The sequence below is a fragment of the Drosophila virilis genome, chromosome 5 (assembly GCF_030788295.1).
Source record: "Drosophila virilis strain 15010-1051.87 chromosome 5, Dvir_AGI_RSII-ME, whole genome shotgun sequence".
Lineage (NCBI taxonomy): Eukaryota > Metazoa > Arthropoda > Insecta > Diptera > Drosophilidae > Drosophila > Drosophila virilis.
In genome coordinates this window covers 7,484,949-7,506,686 of record NC_091547.1, presented here as the reverse complement: position 1 = coordinate 7,506,686, position 21,738 = coordinate 7,484,949, and the positions used below count along the sequence as shown (strand labels likewise).

Sequence of the window (21,738 nt, the reverse complement as noted above, 5' to 3'; positions counted from 1 at the left end):
GTGTTTTGCTTTTTATGGCCGGGGCCGCAAGCCCGAATCCGATGCTGGTGCACGTTAAGTTTTGCAGCTATTAATAAACGGCCATTGGACGCCTCGGGCATACGCTTTAAATAGAGCCCAGTTGATGCGGTTGGAGAGCGTCGGGCTGTGGGCGGCATCACCGCAAATTGTTTGACATTTGGCACTCGCTGTCAAGCCTTTCACTTTGCCTCCTGTTATTGTCACTTGCCAGCAGCAGTTTCAGTTATTTTAGCCAAAGTTTTCCGTCACAGCAGCAGCATCAGCAGCAGGACGAACTTTTGTTGTTAATTCGCTCAAGTTTCTGGCAAGTATTTACGTGCCCCTCCAGAACATTCATTTGCCAGAGACAGAGTCTGAGTCTGAGACTGAGACTGCAACAGTGCCTGCCTGACTGCGTTGGAGAGCTGGCAGAAGAGCTAGCCGCATAACCAGGCAGCCGATTACAAGTACCCGGAAAGTTTAACATGTTAATGGCATAGTTTAGGCAAATGTTTTCACTGGCGCAACCCAAAAACACATGCCAAGCCCGTTAAGGAAAATCCGTATATGTATATTTTCTATGTATTTGCCGAGCCCAAAAACAAACACACATACACATATTCGCCCTCACATTTTCCCACAGAAATTAAGTTTCACTCGCCACATTGAGATCCCAGCCGCATAATGTGCCATTGCCATCGCCAACGGCTACGTTAAGTGACTTTCTTATGTTGCTTGTAAAATTTCCAGCTTTATATGAGCCTCTGCATATGTGTAAGAGCGTGTGTGTGTGTGTGTGTGTGTGTGCATAGCATACGTAAATGCCAAAGATTTTGCAGACTATGAAAGCCTGTAATTTAGTTGAGTACATTTCTGTGCGCCGACGCCAACGGCCCTTGCCAAGGCCACGTGGGTTAGTTAGCGGAAAAGCGATGGAAATGTTTTGGAAAAACGGATGGATGTCGGGCGTGCGTCGGGGCGTCCAACTCAAGACGTTGACAAAAAGTTTTCCGGGCAAATGCATAGTTGCGTATTTTTCGATTTACTTAAAATTTGACAATATGCGCAAAAACTTTTGGGTTGCGTCCGCCCGTCATAAGGAAACTATTAATTCCATGCCAAAGTTGTGAACTATTTTCTCGGCGAAGACACTTCGTTGGCTAATTTCAATTTAAAGCTAAACGAATCGAGTCTCAAAGTTGGCCTGAATTTGTATTCGTCTGTTGCCCATTTTTGCAGAAGTTTTTTGGCACAAGCAGCTGCAACATGGTCTTGTCCAAGTTGGGCTACATCAGGTGTAGTGGCCACTTGTGGCTGCCACAGCAGCAGCAACTTGCAGCAAAAAGTGTATTAACATTTAACTTGGCAACAAATTGCAGGCGGGCAGTGGGCAGCGGGCAGCAGGAGAACACGGACAGCAGGAGAAGACGGGCAGCAGGAGAAAGCGGCCGGCAACAGGAGAGTGTGGCCGGCAGCAGGAAAACCCGAGCATCAGGTGGAAGACATGAAGGAGACGAGGTCCGGCAGCAGACAGTAGAAGAAGGCCAGCAGCAGAAAGAGGAGCCAAACAGCAACAGGACACGGCCAGCTTAATCCCAAATAAGCAAAGAAAGAGCCGGCGGGTAGGACGATTACTGCTATACACGGAGCCAATGGAATGGGCTACTTGAGCTGTATAAGTTGCTCCAAACTAAATAAAGTGACTTGCTGGACTTTTTCGAGTTGGAGTTTGCATGACTTACACAGTTGGAGAGCGACAGATAAAGAAGCAGCCAAATGATAATGACGACAACGACAATGATGATGATGATGAAGAAGAAGATGGTTATGATGATGGTCTCGACAGATTGGCGACAGAAACGGTTGCAAGCTCAAAATAAATGAGGCAACTGGCGAAATATAATTTCTGACTTGGCAAAAGATACAGCTGAGTCTGCTTAACGTACCAAATGTCTGGCCAGGCAGTCGAGCTTAAGCACAAAAGTAGTTTCATTGCAAATTTCGAGTTGAGTTTTCTTTTTTAAAAAAGTGCGCAGCGGGGTATGAGTTGGCTTCCCTTGATTAAAAATTAAAGCAGCTCTCATATTTGGTGAGCGATTTGGTACCTGCTACAGAAGGAATTTACACAGCAACTGGGCGTGGCAATGGCAGCGGCAGCGGTACGTGCTTTGCATGCGCTTCATCAGCGGCATCCCAAACTAGTTGCCAGTCCCGAGGCGTTTGCTGAATGTGTTTGTGAGTGAGCCAAATGCGTGTTGTTATAAATTCAAATCAACTTAGTGCCTGCTGCCTGCCTGCTGCTGCCTGCGCCCAACATAATCATCGAAATCGATTTGCGCCCAGACTCCTGCTGCTCCTGGGTCCCAACAGCAGACCTTATTCCGCAGCTGACCTTTGGCTATAAATTGGTTGGATTGCCAGTTGGCCCTTTTGGTTGGCCGATGTTGGCCGCATGGTTCGCCTTTTTACAATGTTACAATGTTGGCTTTACAGATTCAACATGACTTAGTGCCGACTTAAGCGCATTAGGCCCGGCCAAAGCCCGGAAAGTCTTTTAATGTCTTATCTTGGTGCAAATAAATAAAGCAGCAGCAACAACAACTAACCGGGCTAGCAACAACCACGCGGCAATATCCACTAAAAAAAAAACCAGGCAAAGTTAATATAAACGCTTCAATTAGCTGCGACTCCCACTGGCAGTGTATATAGTATTAGTGTGTATTAGTCAAGCAATCCGCAAAACACAAGGCTAATTTCATAACGAATTTTAGCTGCCACTGGCAGCATTCTATGTGGCAACTTCCGGTGCAGCGGAACCACTTGGCCGCTGGACGTGAGTGGCTTCCGCTGCGCCATTGTTCCGGGAGTTTAACAAGTGAATTTTGTCAGGTTATGATTTGCATTTGGTGTGCATTCACGTGCTGCGCTGTAATGCAATTGACTTTGGCATTATTTCTGGCCATTAGTTTCGCATGCGAATCAGGATGGTGAACAGCGAGTAGGCGAACTTCAGTGTGGAGAAGAAGGTGCTCACGTGAATGGTTAGCATTCCACCAGCCAAGGGTGCGGTGCGCTTCAGTGAGCGCTCCACGAAAAGCATCAGCTTCTTCTTGAAACTTCGACTCTGTGCCAGCCAATTGCAACTGAAGGCCGCATAGTGCAGCTTGCCAAACCAGAGCTCGATGTCTGTGCCATAGTAGCAGGTGGGAAAGATTTGCAGCGGAACACCCAGCGAATAAAATATGAGATATGTGAGTGTCATCGGCTCGGTAACAAAAAAGAGCAGCCCCGCAATGCTAGTACATATATTCAGCCCAGTCACCGCGAACTGAATCAGCATGGGCAGCGACATGAAGGACTCAATGGTGCGAAACAGCCTGCAAACGAACAAAGTCAATAAAATACTGCAGAGGATGCTTTCCAGATGTTACCTACTCCAGCAAACGCTTGTGATCGGTTATGCATGCCTCCAGCTGATCCTCAGCGTTCTCAGCATCATCCACTCCCACCTGCTCAAAGCGCACGTAGAGCATTTTAATGTGAGCTGAGATGAGGCACAACATTACGGCTGGGAAACAGTCGTTCGCATAGTTCTGCGTCAGCTGAAAGCTAACGCCCGTAATCTGAAACGCGCTGGCGATATAGAAGTTGCGCGTTGAATTAAGCCAATCAAATGGAAACCAGCCAGGATACATAAGGCTGCGTTCTGATTTGAATATAAAAGCCAAATCGGCAAAAACTCCAGCAGGCAGATAGATGCCAATGAAAACATAGAGAATGTTTCTCAGCTGCGTTTTTAGCTTTATGTAGATGCTTTTCTCTGCCGCACTCTTAATCCGCAAGTCCAGCTGACTCAGCAGTTGCTCCATTTGCCTTACCTTATCCAGGTTGTAGGCGTATATAGCGGTCTTTAGGGAACAGGCCAAGCAGGTGGCGAATGTCGTGAGGTTTAAGATATCATCCGAGAGGTTCTGGTTTCTAAAAATCGATAATCCCAGATGCAGCGGAAAGCCGATGCTGACCAACAGGTTTAACATGAGACTATAGACGATATAGAGTTTTGTCCGTTTGGTCTGCCTGAAGGCTAATCCAACTAGTTTCCAGACAGCCCAGTGGCTTTTAAAGAAACTTAAGCTACTAATGAGCATGGTGAACGGCTCAATGTTCTGACTCGGATTCTTTAGGTAGAGGTGGTTGCTTTTTATATGGTTGCAGGACATGATTTAATATTTATGTAATTACATAATTATAATTGCCGTTTGCGTGGCCCTATTAATTATTATACCCTAATACATATTATAGGAGTAGGCGACGCGGACAGTATGAATCGCCAAAAATGTGGATAAACATCAACAACCATTTCTAAATATCTTATCGATCAAATGATATTGACATAAATGAACTTTTAATTATATATTTGTTTTTGAGTACATTTGAATTATTTTCAGAAATAAATAGGACAATTTATCAGGTAACTCTCAGTCGATCATTTTATATTTAAGTATTTGTAATTGGTGTTTTGTTATAATTAATATTTAAAAAGTGACTAACCCAGACCAGCTAAAATGCTTAAGACGAGGCCCACGATTTAACAGGCCTTGTTGACGTTGTGTTGCTTTCAAATACACTTAGGTACCCTTATATACACTCCACATTCTATAATACAGACATAACTTTTTTATAACCTCATTTGTATCTTATGAATATTTTCTATCTTTGCAATTGCCATTATAAAGTTAAGGCCTGAGCACAATAAATAGTCGGATCGGCTCAAATACTTGCAGAAAATAACAAAACAATTTTATGAGGTGGTATGTCTTCAACTTAAAATTGTAGGTGAATGAAGAAGAGACTTCCATTTACAGGAACATTATTTTTTACTTTCCATTCTACAGATAAATGAATTCTACACACACAAACATACACATACGCATACTCACACGCACAAGCACATCGTATTTCCTATAGAACAGTTGTCTGCAGCAAAAACTTTTGATTTATTAACTTTCTCTCTCTATTTTACTTTCTCTCTCTCTCTCTTTCTCTCTCTTGTTATCGCCCCTGCCCTTTTAAATGATATTTATGATTTCAAATAAAAGTTGAAACTTCTCTGGTTTTTTATGTAAGCTGGAGTGTGGAGTGTTGAGAATTAGTCTAGTTTTAGAATTAGCTAACTAATATACTTTCTATTGCCAAATACATTCCAATGTGTGTGCCTGTTTCATTTATATATATGGATAGATATTTGTTTATTATTTTATACAAATAATTAAAGCAATGTGTCGGCATATGTGATTATCTTCACATTGTCAAAAGCTTTATCATGTTTATGGATACGATTTATAAGACTTCAGATTATGCTGCATTTATGACGATAGAACCCAATTTTACAGCTAGAATTAAAAACTAAATGGAAAAGCGTCTTTTCGCCTCAACTACACATCAAACTTATACTAATTTAAAGAATATAAAATTGAAAATCTTCGGATATGAAATTCTAAGTATTATCTTAGTGCAAGTAAATCTAAATAAAATTATGTCTGTCAAGTTTTCTTCATGCAAACACAATTTTTATAAAAAAACTGCAGGGACTTAAAGACTGCGCCTTGAAGACATTAAATAAAAACTTCTGAAACGTTTTTACTAGTAGACTAAATTATAAAATTATAGAATCAAATCATGTTTGCCATGCACTTTATGGTAAGTATTACTGCGCATGTGTAGATGTCTGCTGGGCGAGCAACTGCAAAACTGTTCAGTTCTCAAGAATAATTATCCTTATAACATTTATTTTCGCATGCGTATTATGATGGTGAAGAGCGAGTAGGCGAATTTGAGAGTTGAGAAAAATGTGTCCACATGAATGCGTAGCATGCCACCAGCGAGCGCAGTGCTCCCTTTCAGGGAGCGCTCCACAAACAGCATCAGCTTTTTCTTAAATCCCCGATGCTGCGATGTCCAATTGCAGCTGAATGCCGAATAGTGCAGATTTCCAAACCAGAGCTCACTGTCTGTGCCGTAGTAGCAGATGGGAAAGATTTCCAGCGGCATGGACATTGCGTAGAAGAAGAAATATGCTCGAGTCATAGGCTCGGTCACAAAAAAGAGAAGCCCCGCAATGCTAATACAGACGTTTAGCCCAGTCACAGCGAACTGAATGAGCATGGGTAGCGACATGAAGGACTCGATTGTCTGAAAAAGTCTGTAAGCAAATACAACTACATAAATGCCGCAAACCGAACAGATTGAGATTCTACCTACTCCAACAAACGCTTGTGATCGGTTATGCATGCCTCCAGCTGATACTCAGCGTCCTCGGCATCATCCACGCCCACCTGCTCGAAGCGCACGTAGAGCATTTTTATGTGAGCCGAGATCAGACATAGGACTACGGCCGGAAAACAATCACTCACATAGTTCTGCATCAATTGGTAACCAATTCCGACAATCTGATAAACGTGGGCAATGTAGAAGTTTCGTGTGGAATTGACACAATCGAATGGAAACCAGGCCGGATACATGAGAGCAGGCTCATCCTTGAAAATAAATGCCAATTCGGCAAAAACACCCACAGGCAGATAAATTCCAATAAAGACGAACAGAATGTTTCTCAGCTGGGTTCTTAACTGACTGTAGATGGCTTTTTCTGCCGCACTCTTGACTCGCAAGTCCAGTTGGCTTAACAGGTGCTCCATTTGCTGGACCTTGTCAAAGTTATAAGCGTAAATCGAAAACTTTAGCGAGCAGGCCAAGCAGGTGGCAAATGTCGTTAGGTTCAAGATATCATCCGTTAGGCTGGCGTTTTTAAAGAGCATTAAGCCCAGATGTAGCGGATACCAAACGGTTACCAACAGGTTAACCACGAGACTATACACTATGTAGGGCTGCAGCCATTTGATCTGCCTGTAGGTTACTCCAAGCACACTCCAGACTGTCCAGTGACTCCTGAAGAAGCTCAAGCTATTGATGAGCATGGCGTTGTCCACCCTCGACGCTCTGCTGCTGATTGTGCCATTTGCTGGTGTCTCAATATTTTATATTGATTCTATAATTGCTTTTGAAATTGATTATGTAATTAAGTAATTATAAACACGCTAGCGTGTGTCTGCATCAATTACAATAATTACAATTTCAATATAAAATGCATTCCCTTTGAACTAAGGACACGTTTTCGGTTGGGTCAGCATTTAAATTTCATTTAGCCGCTTATCCGGCAGTTCGTAACCGTAATTCCATTCATAACCATTATTTTCACACAATCTTTACGTTTTTTTTTTAAATTCACAGTTTTTGCCTATTTTCAGCCGTAATAATTCAGCTTGAACTGCTGAAGTTGTTTAAAATGTAGCAAAACAGATTAATTGGCAATTCTGAATTAAAAGCAAGGGTGCAAATTCTGTCTCTTGGAATAAAATGCTGGACATTTTTATAATAATTTTAAAAGAATAAGACATTGACAGTAACTGTAAACAATATATTCTGATGTTTAATCAAATGTATGTACCGTAATTAAAGTGGAATAATTGGTTATAATTCTCCTAACAATTTTTTACTGGCCATTTCGAGCGCTTTTTTGCCTACCACGTAGTCTGCTTCAGCCTGTTACATTCTGATTATTTACTCTTTGCAATCCTTTGTTATTTCATACGCTCGTTTTTTGTCAAAGTTTTACTTCCTGCGAACTTCAGGCAGCACGCAAAGAATTTTGCTTCATGGGCACATTCAACAAAAATAGCCAATGTTTACCAACAGGCTCAACGAAACTGTAGACGATACATAGTTTGTGTTTGGTTCTCTTGAGCCTTTAATATGATTGATAGCCGAGTTTGCGTTTTGAGTTGCAAAGCTCCTAAAAACACAGCATTTTTTTTCGAATATTTCATACACCAAACAGTGTACTACATTTGGGCTTTCATATATTGCACATATATGTTCCGTAAGCCGAAGATTAAAAAAAACTGTTTAAATGTGTCTAAGAAATGGTTTACTTTCAATTGATTATTCGCATAGAGCTATATAAATTGGCTGATACTAATTTGCAGATTTATTAAGCAACTCGTAGTTGATGGATTTTACCATGATATCGTGAATGGAAATGGGAATAGACCGATTGTCCCTATAGCAGCTATATAGTTGTCCATATGTACATAACTACGAGTATATAAACAGACAGAAGAATATATATGCATCATAGAGGGCGAATATGTCGCACATTTTGCGACAAAATTATAATGAGCTCTATGGTAAAAAACATTTACCAAATGAAGCACATTTGGACTCAAAGTGAATATGCGAAATTGTAGATGAAATCATAAAGCAAAGTTTCAGGTTTGCGATGCGACAACTTTGCATTGTGGAAGCACATATGGAAAACTGCAAAAAAAAGAAGAAAATATGCGAAAAAAGAATGCTTTTGATAATTAATAAAACTGACACGAGTGCATGTTTGGATTTTGCTGCCATTTTCAGCGGTTTTGTCGAATGTCAAATATACAGCGCCGCGCTTAAAAGTGTGCTACAGAATTGATGTGCGCTCATTGTCGATTTTCGCATGACATTTTCCCACCCTGGGGCAGCCAAAAAGTTATGGAGCTTTTGATAAGTTGATGGTTGAAAACTAAAGCAAGCGCGCTGCCAGCTCTGACGGACCCGGAATCGCGTTGATGGGACATGCAATTAGCATGTTCAGGCAAATACGCACACGACCGTTCACATTGTGTCAATCAAAAACATGTTGCAAAATTGGTGGCAGACCCATAAATTGTTGCACGAATATCAAAATGGCGGCTTGCCAACAACAAAGTTGGAACACATATGCATAGATGTATGAGTATGGGCCACAGTACATTCGCATTGCCGGAATTGCAAAGCGTGCTCTTAATTTTTGCGGCACGTCATTTCATTTGCGCTTTAGCCATGTAACCTTGGCTTTAAGCCATTTTCAGTGTGAGTGCCAAAAAGTTTGCTTTAACCATGCAAAGACCATGTTGGACTCCAGGGCAGCAGCGACAGACTATTCAAACCAGAATCCAATTACTCGCAAATGCAAAAAGAATTTTGTTCAACAGATCCGTTCGGTGTTCGCCTGCAACCCCACTGTCATAAAAACACAATTAGATGCGCCATTTTCACTATTTTTCCTTTTTTTTTTTTTGCGAATTTATAAACTATCATATTGTATGCATATCTATGTATTTTTACCCTAACGTTTGCTAAAGCCATTAGCTTGGTCACGAGCCTTGGCATTTTGATTTATCTATTTAACAATGAAAAACTCAAATATATAAACTACGATTAATAAAACTTCAACTAGAACAATATTTAAAGAGATATGTGTCTCTCTGTGCAATCGCAGCATCAAGCTGTGTTCATCAACAACTATTTGTAACTTTGCAAGAAGTATGCATAAATAATATAAGTATTATAATATTAAGCTGTTCGAGTCGGGCTAAATGTTGCCTTGCCGTTAGCACCTTTTCTCATTTAGATTTTTAATCATAATAACTTTAAAAGGGCATTTAAAATGATGCTTGGCATGCATTATGCCGGTGAACCGGTGGACCATGAATTTTCCAGGCAGCAAGCATGCAGAAAATTCAGCAAGATGCATTAAATAGTTTAGCGACCGACAGACTGGAGAATGTGAGTGTGGGGCTGGTGCAGTGAATTCCGAACCGTACAAATCGCAGCAGCTGCCACACGCAGCGGCCATCGTCGGCAGCGCTGCTGACAGAAAATGAGCTCGACAACAATGTAATTATCATAATTAAAAGGCTGCCCCTGTCCTTAGCTGGCCTTGTCTAACCAGCGCCAAAAAACGGTCACAACGGCCACAAATTTGCTATTAAAAGCAGCCCCATCACATGCAACAACAGCAACAACACCAACTAGAACAACAACAACAACAACTAGAACAACCATGACAACAACTTGGAAAATTGTGGGGCAAGTACGAAGGGCTGTTCGCATCTGCCGACGCCGACTGTTGCGGACTGCATAATTGAGGCAGTTCCCTAATTGTACAACGCTGCTCATTAATTGCGTCTGTAACGAAGCTCATTTAGTAGTTTGCTGGCAACCTCCGGTACCCTTTGCCCTATCATAATGCTACCTTCACCCGGGCATTTGCCAGCTACTCGACTTGTGGCATCCGCGCTGATTAAATCATGATGTAATTATTCCACTTGCAATGCGAGCTCGGCGCCTTGTTATTGTTGTTGCCGTGCCCACTGCTGCACCTGCCATGCATTCTTATCAGCTCTTATCAGTGGGATCAGTATTCACCACGCCGGACACTGTTCAACAGCTGTGCCTCTGTCTCTCCGAGTGCCCTGCGCATGCCCTGGAAACTAGCTGTGGGTAATCAAAACATAGCATTTCACTCAGTCGAATGATTTACAATTAAGGAATTTAGTCTGAGTTCTGTGCAGAGGTGTTTTGCTTTGCCGTCCTGTTGCAACTTCTATTAAGTCTATTCAAATTACCATTAATCGACTTAAAATAGAAATATTTAAACTTTACTCTTAAAATCCACATAAGCCTCTCATACAATGTTTTACGTTTAGTTACAAAAGTTATAGTTTATACTAATTATAATAATAATAATAATAATAATAATAATAATAATAATAATAATAATAATAATAATAATAATAATAATAATAATAATAATTATAATTATACTAATAATAATAATAATAATAATAATAATAATAATAATAATAATAATAATAATAATAATAATAATAATAATAATAATAATAATAATAATAATAATAATAATTATAATAATAATAAAAATAATAAAATAAATTAAAATAACAATAATTTTAAATAAAATTATAATTGCAAATAATTGTACATGCACGCAACAGTTTACTTTTGAAATTGTAGCTTCTTATCACTGGCCAATAACATCGCACTTCCAATGTAATCAAAAAACATCGCAGGAATAAGCCGACAAGTCCTTGCGAGAGAAGGCGAGAGAGCGAGAGAATGGGCTTCAACGAACTTACTAACCTGCCTCAATGTGAAACCGTGCTGATGCTTTCACTTTTCGGCAATTCAGCTTTCGCTATTGCTCCACAGACCCACATGTCGGAGACGAGTGTCTGCTCGTGTCCGGCTCGGGTTTGCCGTGGTGAATTACGGTATACGACTTTGCCGTAAGCGAATCTCGGACTTGGACTCCGGCCAACGATGTGCAGTACGTTTTGAAACGCGGCGGTTCGTAGTTGTGTGCCAACTGGAGAATCCAGCGTTTAAGTCCAAAATCAGACAGAGGCTCAGAACCTCACGGACCAGAGTTCAAAGGCGCGAGACTTTAATGACGAATCAAAGCACAGTGAAAGTGAAAGTATTCGAAAATATATTAGTGAATTTTGGAGAGCCCAAATAAAACAAATGTGAAATGGAAGTGGCGATGACAATGCCTAAAAATATATTATACTAAGTGGAGCTTTAAATCTGTGCAAATAAACTAGATAAATGTGGTATTAAAATAAAATCATAGACAAGGTAAGTAAATGTCTTTTACTTCAGCTCTCAACGGAGAAATAAAGGAAAATATGTATTGCAAACATTATTCACATAAAACCATATTTTAAAATGGAAATTCTTGGAATTTCTCAAATTTTTGTTGGGACACAATAATAGATGCATAACTTAAAGAGAAATTGAAATAAGAAAAACACTGCAATTCGTTAGAAATGCTTCCAATCTACATGGTCTTATACGTATTTAAGCCGATACTTTTTGACCTTGTTAAGTTGTTTGCTATTGATTGATCGATTTGCATAAACAAACAATACTAGCAAGTGGAATTTGTGAAGATGTGCAACGCCAATTGTATGGCATGCCATGCATGCATGCAGCCACTCGGTCGTATGCGTAATGCAATTGATATGCAACCACCCCCTGGCAATTCAATTGTAAATGGGTATTCAATGAATGGAACACCCAAAGCCCATACATATGTTGTTCGGGCACTTATTATAAAATAATATCCTCCAACTGGCCTTTGAACTCAACTTAACTCAACCCAACTCAGTGAGCTGCACAATTTTAACGTAGCGTGCAAATGCGTTGATGTTGTTGTTGTTCTTGTTTTTGTTGCATTGGCTGCTGCACGTTGCCAAGGCTCGTCGCCATTTTATTCCCCCAGGACAGCAATTGAATAGTGGCGTACATGGGGTTAAAAGGTCTCGATTCAATTCAATTACACTGAGAGCTCGGTTATAAAAAATGAAAGCCCGATAGCGCATAAACAGATGCACACAGCTTGAAACTAATATGTTTTCAAAATACATTCAGTTAAATTGGGGGGAATTTGAAAAAAGGGCGTGAAAAGGCGTAACTACTGCAAACTAATTTCATTCAGCAAATACATTTGTTAAATACAATAATATTATTAGACATCTAATTTTTACAAAGTCCAAAGTCAAAGTTAGAGCAAAACACGCTAAAAAAACGCGTTTTCTTACAAAATTTTGAATACACCTTTCTGTCTAACTTGATTACAGTATATTTAGAAAATTGTGTTCATTTTAACGTAATAATATAAATAGTTTGTCAAAATTAACATTTTAAGAATGTATTATCAAACAACATTTAATTCTTGAAACGCTTCAGATTTCTTTATTCCTAATGTAAGTTTAATAATTGAATTGTTGTGGCTTCTTTTAGTTTGATTGTTGAATGTATCTTTATCTCTTTTTATATATTGTGTCTTGTTTTTTTTATTTCACGTCATTTATTGTTTGCAGTTTAATATGAAAAGCAATTATTTTCTCATTTCTTCGATAAAATAATTGTTGCATATATTTTGCCAGTTTGATTTTCAATTTGTAATAATTGTGCTTTATGGTCAAAGCAATTTAAAATGATGTCTTCAAATTGCATTCCGTGAACATTTCAGCTTATTCTTTTCAACATTTTCACTCAAATGAGATGATGCTGTGTAAATGTTGTGTATATATGTAGTATTTACTCACACTGTACTTGTCGCTTGTTTTTTGCATTAAATGCCACGCAATTTTTCAATTCGCAAAGTTGCGCGGCCAATTGGCAGTTGCACTTTGTGCCACATCCGGAAAGGAGCAAGGAAAAATGCCATGGACAGAGCACGCACAAAGCGAAATGAAAACGCAGAGACTTTATTTTCCAGCAGCTGGCAGCGCCGTGCCAGTTCCTGGCTACAGCTCCGGCGCAGCAAGTCAATTAATTAAGCAGGCTCAGACACAGAAGGGCGGCAAGAAAACTCAGTCAAAAAGTCAGCAAAAGTGAACATTAAAAGCAAAAAAAAAAAAAAGAACAAACATTAAAGTCAGACCTAGAGATAGCGTCTGAGTGGGGAACCTGAAACGCCATCGGAGATGTGGATAGGGTTACGCAGCGGTCGTTGGCAACACAAAAAAATGCCCCATACGACATGGAGTACGGCATAGGCCAGAGTTCTGGTTGGGCACAATGGGCGCCAGACGAAGTGTGAAATTGTGTTTGGCTGCCGTTGAGTGCGTTGCCAACTTTTGCTTACATATTTTTGCTCTGCATTCCGCTCCGTTGTTAGGTAAATTAATTAAACTCTTTTTTGTTTGCTCAAAATTACAATTAACGCCTAATTAATTTCGCAAATTTCTTTCATCAGTCGTTGCCACACCCCGCACCTTCAAGAAAGCATGTGCTGCTATGCTGGGCTACAAAAGAAAAATGAGTGCGACGGGGCGAGCACAAGAAAACCGGAAATGGTCATATTTAATGCCATTAAGGGGATTTGTCTAACTTGCGTTTAATAAGCGTGCGAATGTGCGGATGTGCGCGTGTGTGTGTTTGTGTGTGTGCTGGAACATTCGCATTCACACAGAATAAATAATTATACGCTTCATTCGACTTAATTGTTTCCGTCGCTGATTCTGATTATGCTTTTAATTGCGTGCGTTTGGTGGCACGCACATCATGAATGTGAATCCGAATCAGAATTTGTTTGTGTATAGGTAAACTATGCGGCACCTTCGTCAGCCGTTGGTCTAATTTGCAAGACCCTCCTAAATGTATTTTCCATGCAAATGGGGCTGCACAGGGGTTTTGAAATGGGCAACTGGCTAATGAGCTAAGTGCGCGCTTCTGCTTTATGCATGCAAATTCAGTCAGCTTCAGGCTGATGGCTGCAGCTGCTGGCTGCTTGCTGGACCCATTCACACGATCGCACTTGCCGCACTTGGCAGCCACCTTGGCAGTTGGGCAATAACGAAAACAAACAAGAACAACAAACTGTTTTCAAGTAGTTGAACAGCAAATGCCTGAACCGTGGCTCCCACTTGGCACTTGTTTTGCCTTTCAGTTTGTTGTTATTTGTTTGCCTGCCAAGAGATTGTTTAAAGTTTTCCAGAGCTAAGCTGTGCAGCTGGACAGTGCACAAAGGGCTGGGCATTAAGATATGCTTTAATACGTTAAAAATGTCTGGCAGGAGGTCGAAACTTTTGGCGGCCCTCAAAAGTAGGCAACACACAGGCAACTGGGGAATATTACGATTATGTATTTACCTGGCAGACTACCAATGAGCCCAGCTGCCGGTGTTTTTTTTTTTGATTTGGGTTTCGCGTATTTTGCATTTGCTTGCTTTGGTTTTGTGGATGTCATGGTCAGGTTAAGAATTTGCATAATTATATCATACTACTACTTAATCGCCAGCAAAAATATATATACGCCATGTGGGCGCTCAATTTAATTATTATTTTATGTAAGCGCTTTATGCGTCAAATTGCTTACATAAGCAAATGTAATTAAAAACTCAGGTAAATCGGATGCCCAGCATATATGTACGTATGTATGCATGTGTATGGTACACTAGAAAAAGGCAAATGTTTAATTCAATTTAACTCGCCGCACACATTTCGCAATCAACTTAATTTCCATTAATTATGTGAGACGAGTGCTTAGTCGGCTTATGTGGCCCCATCTCGCGCGCTTTGGCAATTTGTGGAATTATAATTTAAACGTATCGTGTGGCCCTACTTGATAGAAACAACATCAAAATAAAAATTGAACTGATTGGACGGGCCTCTAGTTAAGGTTTGGCTACGTCCGATCCAGGCAAAACGCTGAAGTGCTGCAAAGGCTACTAATTGCAATGCCAGCTGACCAATTAATTAGCAGCTGTTTATGGCTCATTACCTGAATTGGTCGACAACGGCCAGACTGCAAAGGCAATCAATCTAATTGACTGTGTACTTCTTTCGTGTGGTCCTTCAAATGGCAGCCTCTAGCGCCCAATTAAAAATCGAATTTTCATTTAAAAAGTCATTAAACACAGGCACTGAGCGATAACTGGAGGTCAACTGGCGGCCAGTATAGCCACGCCCTATTGCTAAACGATTTAGTTATTTTGTCGTTTGGTCAGTGCCACGCCTCGCAAAACACGCATACGCACAGTAAACAGCACGCCATGCACATGTTCATTGTTCCATGCGCGTTAGTGTGAGTGTGTGCGGTGTGCAATAGGCTGCTCTTTGGTTTCACAGTAAGTTAGTTATGACTGCTGCGTGTTAATCATTAATTAACTTGGTTGATTGCGGCCTGACGAAACGTATCTATTATTAAGCAACCTTAAATGGCAATGTCCAGTTGACTGACAGGCAACAGCAAGTAGGCATCCACTGGCCATGTCCGCCTATACGTCAACAACTACTATTTTGGCTTGGTTTGCTGCACGAATATGTCCAATTCGTTCAATTACACACCCATTTCAGCTGTCATGAATCATCGACAGGCGTAGATTGGTTTATGAACTGTCAGTTGAGCACAAATTTAATTGACCGATTGCAGCTGGACATATATGGATATAAAATCGCATTAATTGTGGGCAGAATAGAGCTAAAAAGGCTACAACTTTCAAACGGAATAAATATTTCAATTTAGTTACAGCTTAATTTGACAAATTTTAAATTTCTTTCTCATTTACAGGGTACTTGTAGTCCAGCAATCTGGTCTTTAAATTAAATTAAATTATTTTATTGCTTGCAGTCAGATTTTGTGAGCATAATCGCATATAATTTGCCATAATTGCATATACACATGTTAATTAGAACATTGTTGATAATAAATTGTTTGTTTTTTTTTTTTTTTTGCTAAATTTAATATGAATTAAATTAAATAAACAGTTAATTTAATTACGAGTTGCAATTGAATACAAAACATGTCATTTAACTGAAACCAAAATTAATTTGTAAGGATTTCCATTAATTGATGAAACAGAATACCTTTGCCCAGGGCCATTCGCAATATGAGAAGAGCCCACACATTAAACCTTTTGCCAATCAAATAAAATAAAGTACGAGCATACAGTCGGCAGTCAACGACTTTGGCCTACCCTAGACACAAATAAATAAATATAAAACCTGGCATTTCTGGCGTTCTTTCTTTTTGCTTGCCTGGGGAGGCATTTATAATGAATGTGGAATCAGCAGCTTCAATCAAATTTGAGAAAAAGAGCTGGACGCTGCTTTAAGCCAATATACTCTTTTACGTCTCTAGCAGACAGTATTGAAATGTAACATAGATTCACGGAATTCTTCCCCCTGTCACAGGAAAACTGTCAGCGCCTTGATTCGGAGCTGGTCTCATGCCTGCCAAGTGGAACCTTTTGAAGTTTTCCGATAGATGCCTTTATTGCTGTCTCTTGTCTCTTTGTAAATAATGTTTTTTTTTTTTTCTCTTCATCTCTTTGGTGCAGGTGATTCGGGTAGAGTTGAGTTTGTTTATGGCATGGAGCTTTTGTGGTTGCGCTTTGATTGTGATTCACGGAAAAAGCAACAGTTCCCATTGCCTTATGAAAACAAATGGCCAACGGAGCTAAATCAAGGCGAGCTTTATTGCCCAGCTCACTCTCTTTCTCTCTCTCTCCCTCTCCCTATCTCTGTCACTCTCTCCGCTTGAAGAGCCTGCCTGTCCTGTGTCTGTGCCTGCACTTTGCTCTGGCAACTAGACAGTTTGCCCAAGTATCGTTAGCAAAGTTTGATGCACGGATTGCCGGGCTGTCCGGGCAGCTGCAAAAGTAAATTATGGCGACAGTTGTCAGTGGCCAAGCACAAGCGACTTTTAAGGCAGCAGCAAATGCAGCATTGTCTGGTAGCGCGGCTAAAACTCTGCTGCCAAGCGTATAATTTATCAGCCCTGGCCGTCAAGTGTCAAGGTTGAGCAGCGCAGACATCAGGCAACATCTTAAACATTTCACAACTATATAAGCTCACGTATGTGTGCTTATGTATTGCATTGTTATGGCACAATGGGCGGCATACAGACGTGACGCGACCGTTTTACCATCGCCTGACTGACAGACAATTCATGCGTGTATGCGGTACCGTGGTGCCGTGGTGCGACAATGGGGCCCACAGGCCAAACACTCTGTTGTGTCGCGGTGGCAATGAAGCTGTCACCCCTTCGACAGCTGGCCCCTGTCGTACATTGATTGCTCAGTCATTTCTTGTGTGGCCTTTGTGCCGACTCGTTTATATTATTTAACGTTTGGTTTTCAAGCTAAATGCGTCTGTTGTCGTCAGCCTCGTGCAGGCGCTTGTGCTCGACGACGGCAGGCCTGTTTATTTTATGTGCGCTTATTGTTTGTACAGTTTTTGCTGCAGCTTGTGTTAATTTACGATACGACCGGCAATAAAAGTAAAACCTAATGGCCAGCGCCGAGGACAACCAGCAGTTAGATCAACTCTTAGCCAGTTAATGTACAGAGGGATGTGCCTGGTGCCAGTTATAATGCTGACCATATATCCCATACATATGCATAGTCAATCTGTTTCTCGTTTGCTTGGCACTCGCTACAGTGTACACCAGGCATTTATGAATATTCAATTTGTATTTTACTCGCAATGTGCACACACGTGAGTTTATATACACACTCACACACGCACACAGCAGGCATATTTCACGTTCAAGGTCTCTTGTGGGCTGCTTGCCGCACTGATTGACATGGACAGGAAATTAAAATCAGCCATTTTGCATGCGCTGACAATTTGTGCTGCATACTTTTAGGTTCAGTTCGCTCGCATTCAAAGCTCAACATCTAAAAACGCTAAACGCAACATTAAATATTTTACCAAGCAGCCATACGACTAACAAGAATTTGCCAACGAATCAAAGCCATTATCCAATTGGATTTGATTACTTATACATGACAAAATACATACACAGCCACACACACACACACAGCCACACATACACACAAACTGGTTTGATACGCCGTCAAACCCAAAAAACGATGTCATAAATCACGCCAGACCGTTGTAGCTGTTGTCTGGCTGGAATATTTGAACGGAAGTGTTATTGATGAGCGTTTAACTTTTGTTATTTCCGCTGTCGTGTGCTTTAAAACTTCATGTTGTAGACAAGTTCAAAAATGCTGGCGTCATCGTATAGCACACACACACACACATACAAATATATAAGTAACTGTTTGTGATTCTTATAGTCCTTAGCATTGTTTGCCAATAATTTACTTAATAGTTTGAGTTTGGATTTGCTGCTGCTTATGCGCGCTATTTGGTTTTATTTTCAAAGCATAAACATACACACACACACACACACACACACACACACACACACACACACACACACACACACACACACACACACATAGACATAAAGACCAGCGGCCATTTTGCATGTGCGCATTGGCCTTGAATAAAAGGGCAGCCGTCCGCTTAAATCCGCTGCTGGTTTCCGGCTTGGGTCTTGATTTTGAAGGATTTGGTCTCTGGTCTGACGAGCGCGCGTCGCTGTTTGGTCAATAAACTGCGACGTCATGTTTTATATTAGCCCATGTTATTGAGGCACGCCGGGTGCCATAAATTAAGCCAAAAATTCTATTTGACTGGCTGCGAGCATTTTATTTGATGCCGTTTTGTAAACTTCTCTGCCACTGCCTCGGCCAATTTATGGCTACACGCTTTGTCCATTACGCAGTTTAGTTTTGTTTTCAGCGCCTTTGTAACAATTGACAAACTAAACTCCCGTTTATATGGCGTATGAGTTATGTGTGAGGCCAAGCGTCAGCAATTGCTTTATGTATTTTCTGCCATTGGCTAGACAATGGCCGACATAAATTTATTACATTTCGAAATGTCTGACAATTAGGCTAATGCAAATATACTTAAACTATTTCACAAAAGTATATTTCAAATCTTAGCAAACGACTTAATTGAATTTGCGAACGCTTTGTGTTGTTTCCCCCCTCCGGCTTTTGCTTCTCTCTCTGCCTTGGTCAGAATCGTTTGCTGTTTTCAGTGCTATTTCGTATTGTCATTTATGGCCACTACAACAATGCCTTGAAATTGAAATCCCAGCTGGTCGTGGCACTGGTGCGGGCGCTCGTGCAGCTTCTGTACTGTTATAGCCATAATGAGACATAAGCATGTTGCATGTGACAGCAACCGCAAAACGCTTTGACAGGCGACCCACAAATTGAAACGTGAATGTTGCGAAAATTATGCACATAATAAATAACCAACGCTTGTGGTTTTTCCTATCTATGTTTGCTTTTTAATTTCTAAATCAAAATATACATATATATATATATATATACACACATATTAATTATTGCACTGACGTGCCATTAAAAGAAAAAACAATCTAGTGCACTCTGGTCGAATCAGCCTGTTCAGAAGGTACCCTGCGACATAATTTCGTACTTTGTATGGAAATATATTAACCAATTTAAGGAGCAAAGAAATAGCTTGCTAAACTAAGACTTTTACAGCTGTCTCTTACTGCATACTACATACAGCAACTCAGCATACCCGTTTTTATTTCCTTGAATAGTTACAGAGTATAGAGGGACACATGCTTCACATACAGCATGTGCTTTTTACAATTTTAAATTGGATGTTTTCTGCCACTGCCCTTTAGCAATACAATTATAAACTATGCTGAGCGGTTAAAAAATATTTTCCGAAATTTGTATATTTCATGTTTATATACAAATTTGACAAATTTAATAACTTACTTATGGAACCAGAATACTCAGGCTACACTATCATCTTTTTTCTCTATTCACAAGTATCTCCTGTGCTTACCCTGCGAAATCATATCTAAAAGTATTTTATGTGAAACGAGTGTAGACAATGAATTAAGTATCACAAAATTGTAAGTATTTATATTTAAACAAGCATTTACAAAAAATTCAATACAAGCACCCAAAGGAGTGTTAAATACTAAATTTGAGTTATGCAAATGTATGTAAGAGGCAGAAGGGGCTATCTGCGACTATACATGTTATCCTAGCCACATTAAAGGCCGAGACGACCTATGTCTGTTTGTAAGAACGTCGTGCTAAGAAACTGAAAATTCTGAACATAAAATTTGTTGATTATGTTAACCGAAAACCTGTTTAAATCACATAATTTTCTTGAATGTTGGATTGTTGGCAGTTCATTGTAAAGCATAAAGAACTTCTAAAAATTGATATCAGATTAGAAAAAGAGAGCAACTCATAATCCGAACCCAACTGGACCCGAAAATCTTTAGCGTGCAATTTTCGAATTATGCCGTTTTTGTTTTTTATTATTAGAATAACATTGCAATGAGCTCTAATTGCTTTTTCTGTTGAATCCAAATGCAAATACCCAACCACGATAATGTTCAATTGTTATTTTTCTATGGAAAACCGCCAATTGCTGGGTATGTGTTGCTGTAGCCCTTGGGCCAGGTCTGTGATCTGACTAATTGAATTCATAAATGTCACATTTACAATTGAGATGAACATCGACACGTGGCATTTAGGAGGACACGCTGAAGGATTAGCCGTTGCTCGGGTAACGCCCACAAAAACCAACAGCAATAGCTAAATTTCAGATAAGAGAGAGAGAGAGCTGCCTTGTTTGCATGGGCGTGCGGCAGTTGTCGGCGCTTGGTAATGCCAGTACTAAATATCACTCGAAATAAACAGCTTACCTCTGGCTTAGGCTTAGGTTCTGATTTAGGCAACTGCTCTATTTTATTGCCGTTGCGCGTTTAACATGTGGCACGTACCGCTTGGTCTTTGCGTCTCCAGTCGCCAATCGGCTGGCTCCAGACTGTTTTTGTTTGTGCGCTCACAATTTATGCGTTCACGTATAAATAGAATTGATTTTGCTTAAGCATCGCATATTTTACCTGCAGCCAGTGATTTAATGCCTGGCGACATAATCTGCCATTTGGCGCTCGGCTTCGTTGGCATCACGTACGATTCCACACACATCAGCAGAGACAGGAGCAGGAGCAGGACGAGGGCCACCCTCATCATCGGTTTGTTCTTATCGCTTTGCCCGTGAGCTCTAAGCAAATCCAAATCCATTTTCACCAAATTCCATTATACGTGCGTCGTAACTGGAGAACAGCAGACGCACAAAAGTATGCAATATGTCCTCCGTTTTCGTGGAAAAAGAAAAGCAATTATGTAGAAATAATATCTCAGTCTCGACACGCTCCTTAAGTGAATTGTGCACGTTGAGTCGATTGTTTTTATTCCTACGGCACCAGAATCCAACAAACGCACCATTTATAGGTACGCAAGTACTTAGTCTCCTTACATATGCCGCCTCTCCATATAGTCACTTAGCCAGCGATTTTCATTTGATCGTTTCGATGATTGACGCGTGGAACAGGCGTGAGGATGCGTGTGGTACAGTCGAAATATAGATTTGAGTGTGCTTAATATGCATGCCACGCTGCTGGCAGCCGTCGTCCAAATGCCAA

At 40.4% G+C, this 21,738-nt stretch overlaps 4 protein-coding genes across 4 annotated transcripts in view; 1 reads left to right on the top strand and 3 right to left on the bottom strand.

The window, feature by feature from the left end:
* LOC6626961 (uncharacterized) overlaps nt 1-21,738 on the bottom strand; it is a 129,656-nt gene that overhangs the window by 21,670 nt on the left and 86,248 nt on the right. The window lies entirely within an intron of this gene.
* Nucleotides 2,915-4,220, bottom strand: LOC6626963 (odorant receptor 59a). Its single transcript, XM_002050791.2, has 2 exons — nt 3,436-4,220; nt 2,915-3,377 (listed from the first exon to the last, which is right to left on the bottom strand). The coding sequence occupies exons 1-2, from the start codon at nt 4,218-4,220 to the stop codon at nt 2,963-2,965; spliced, it is 1,200 nt and encodes a 399-aa protein (XP_002050827.1). The 3' UTR covers nt 2,915-2,962.
* On the bottom strand, nt 5,720-6,982 carry LOC6626964 (odorant receptor 59a). Its single transcript, XM_070210137.1, is given in 2 exon segments — nt 5,720-6,231; nt 6,234-6,982. Coding segments are annotated over 2 exon segments (1,185 nt in total). The 5' UTR covers nt 6,975-6,982; the 3' UTR covers nt 5,720-5,787.
* The window catches only part of LOC6627053 (uncharacterized), a 58,195-nt gene continuing 47,675 nt past the window's right edge, over nt 11,219-21,738 (top strand). Inside the window, exon 1 of the mRNA XM_015174655.3 lies at nt 11,219-11,517. The gene's annotated coding sequence lies outside the window, so the exon portion shown is untranslated. The remainder of the gene's footprint in view (nt 11,518-21,738) is intronic.

Coding starts and splice junctions, on each gene's coding strand:
- LOC6626963 (XM_002050791.2), bottom strand. CDS start 4,220: ATGTCCTGCAACCATATAAAAAGCAACCACCTCTACCTAAAGAATCCG. Junction 3,378..3,435: donor GATCACAAGCGTTTGCTGGA/GTAGGTAACATC, acceptor GTTCGTTTGCAG/GCTGTTTCGCACCATTGAGT.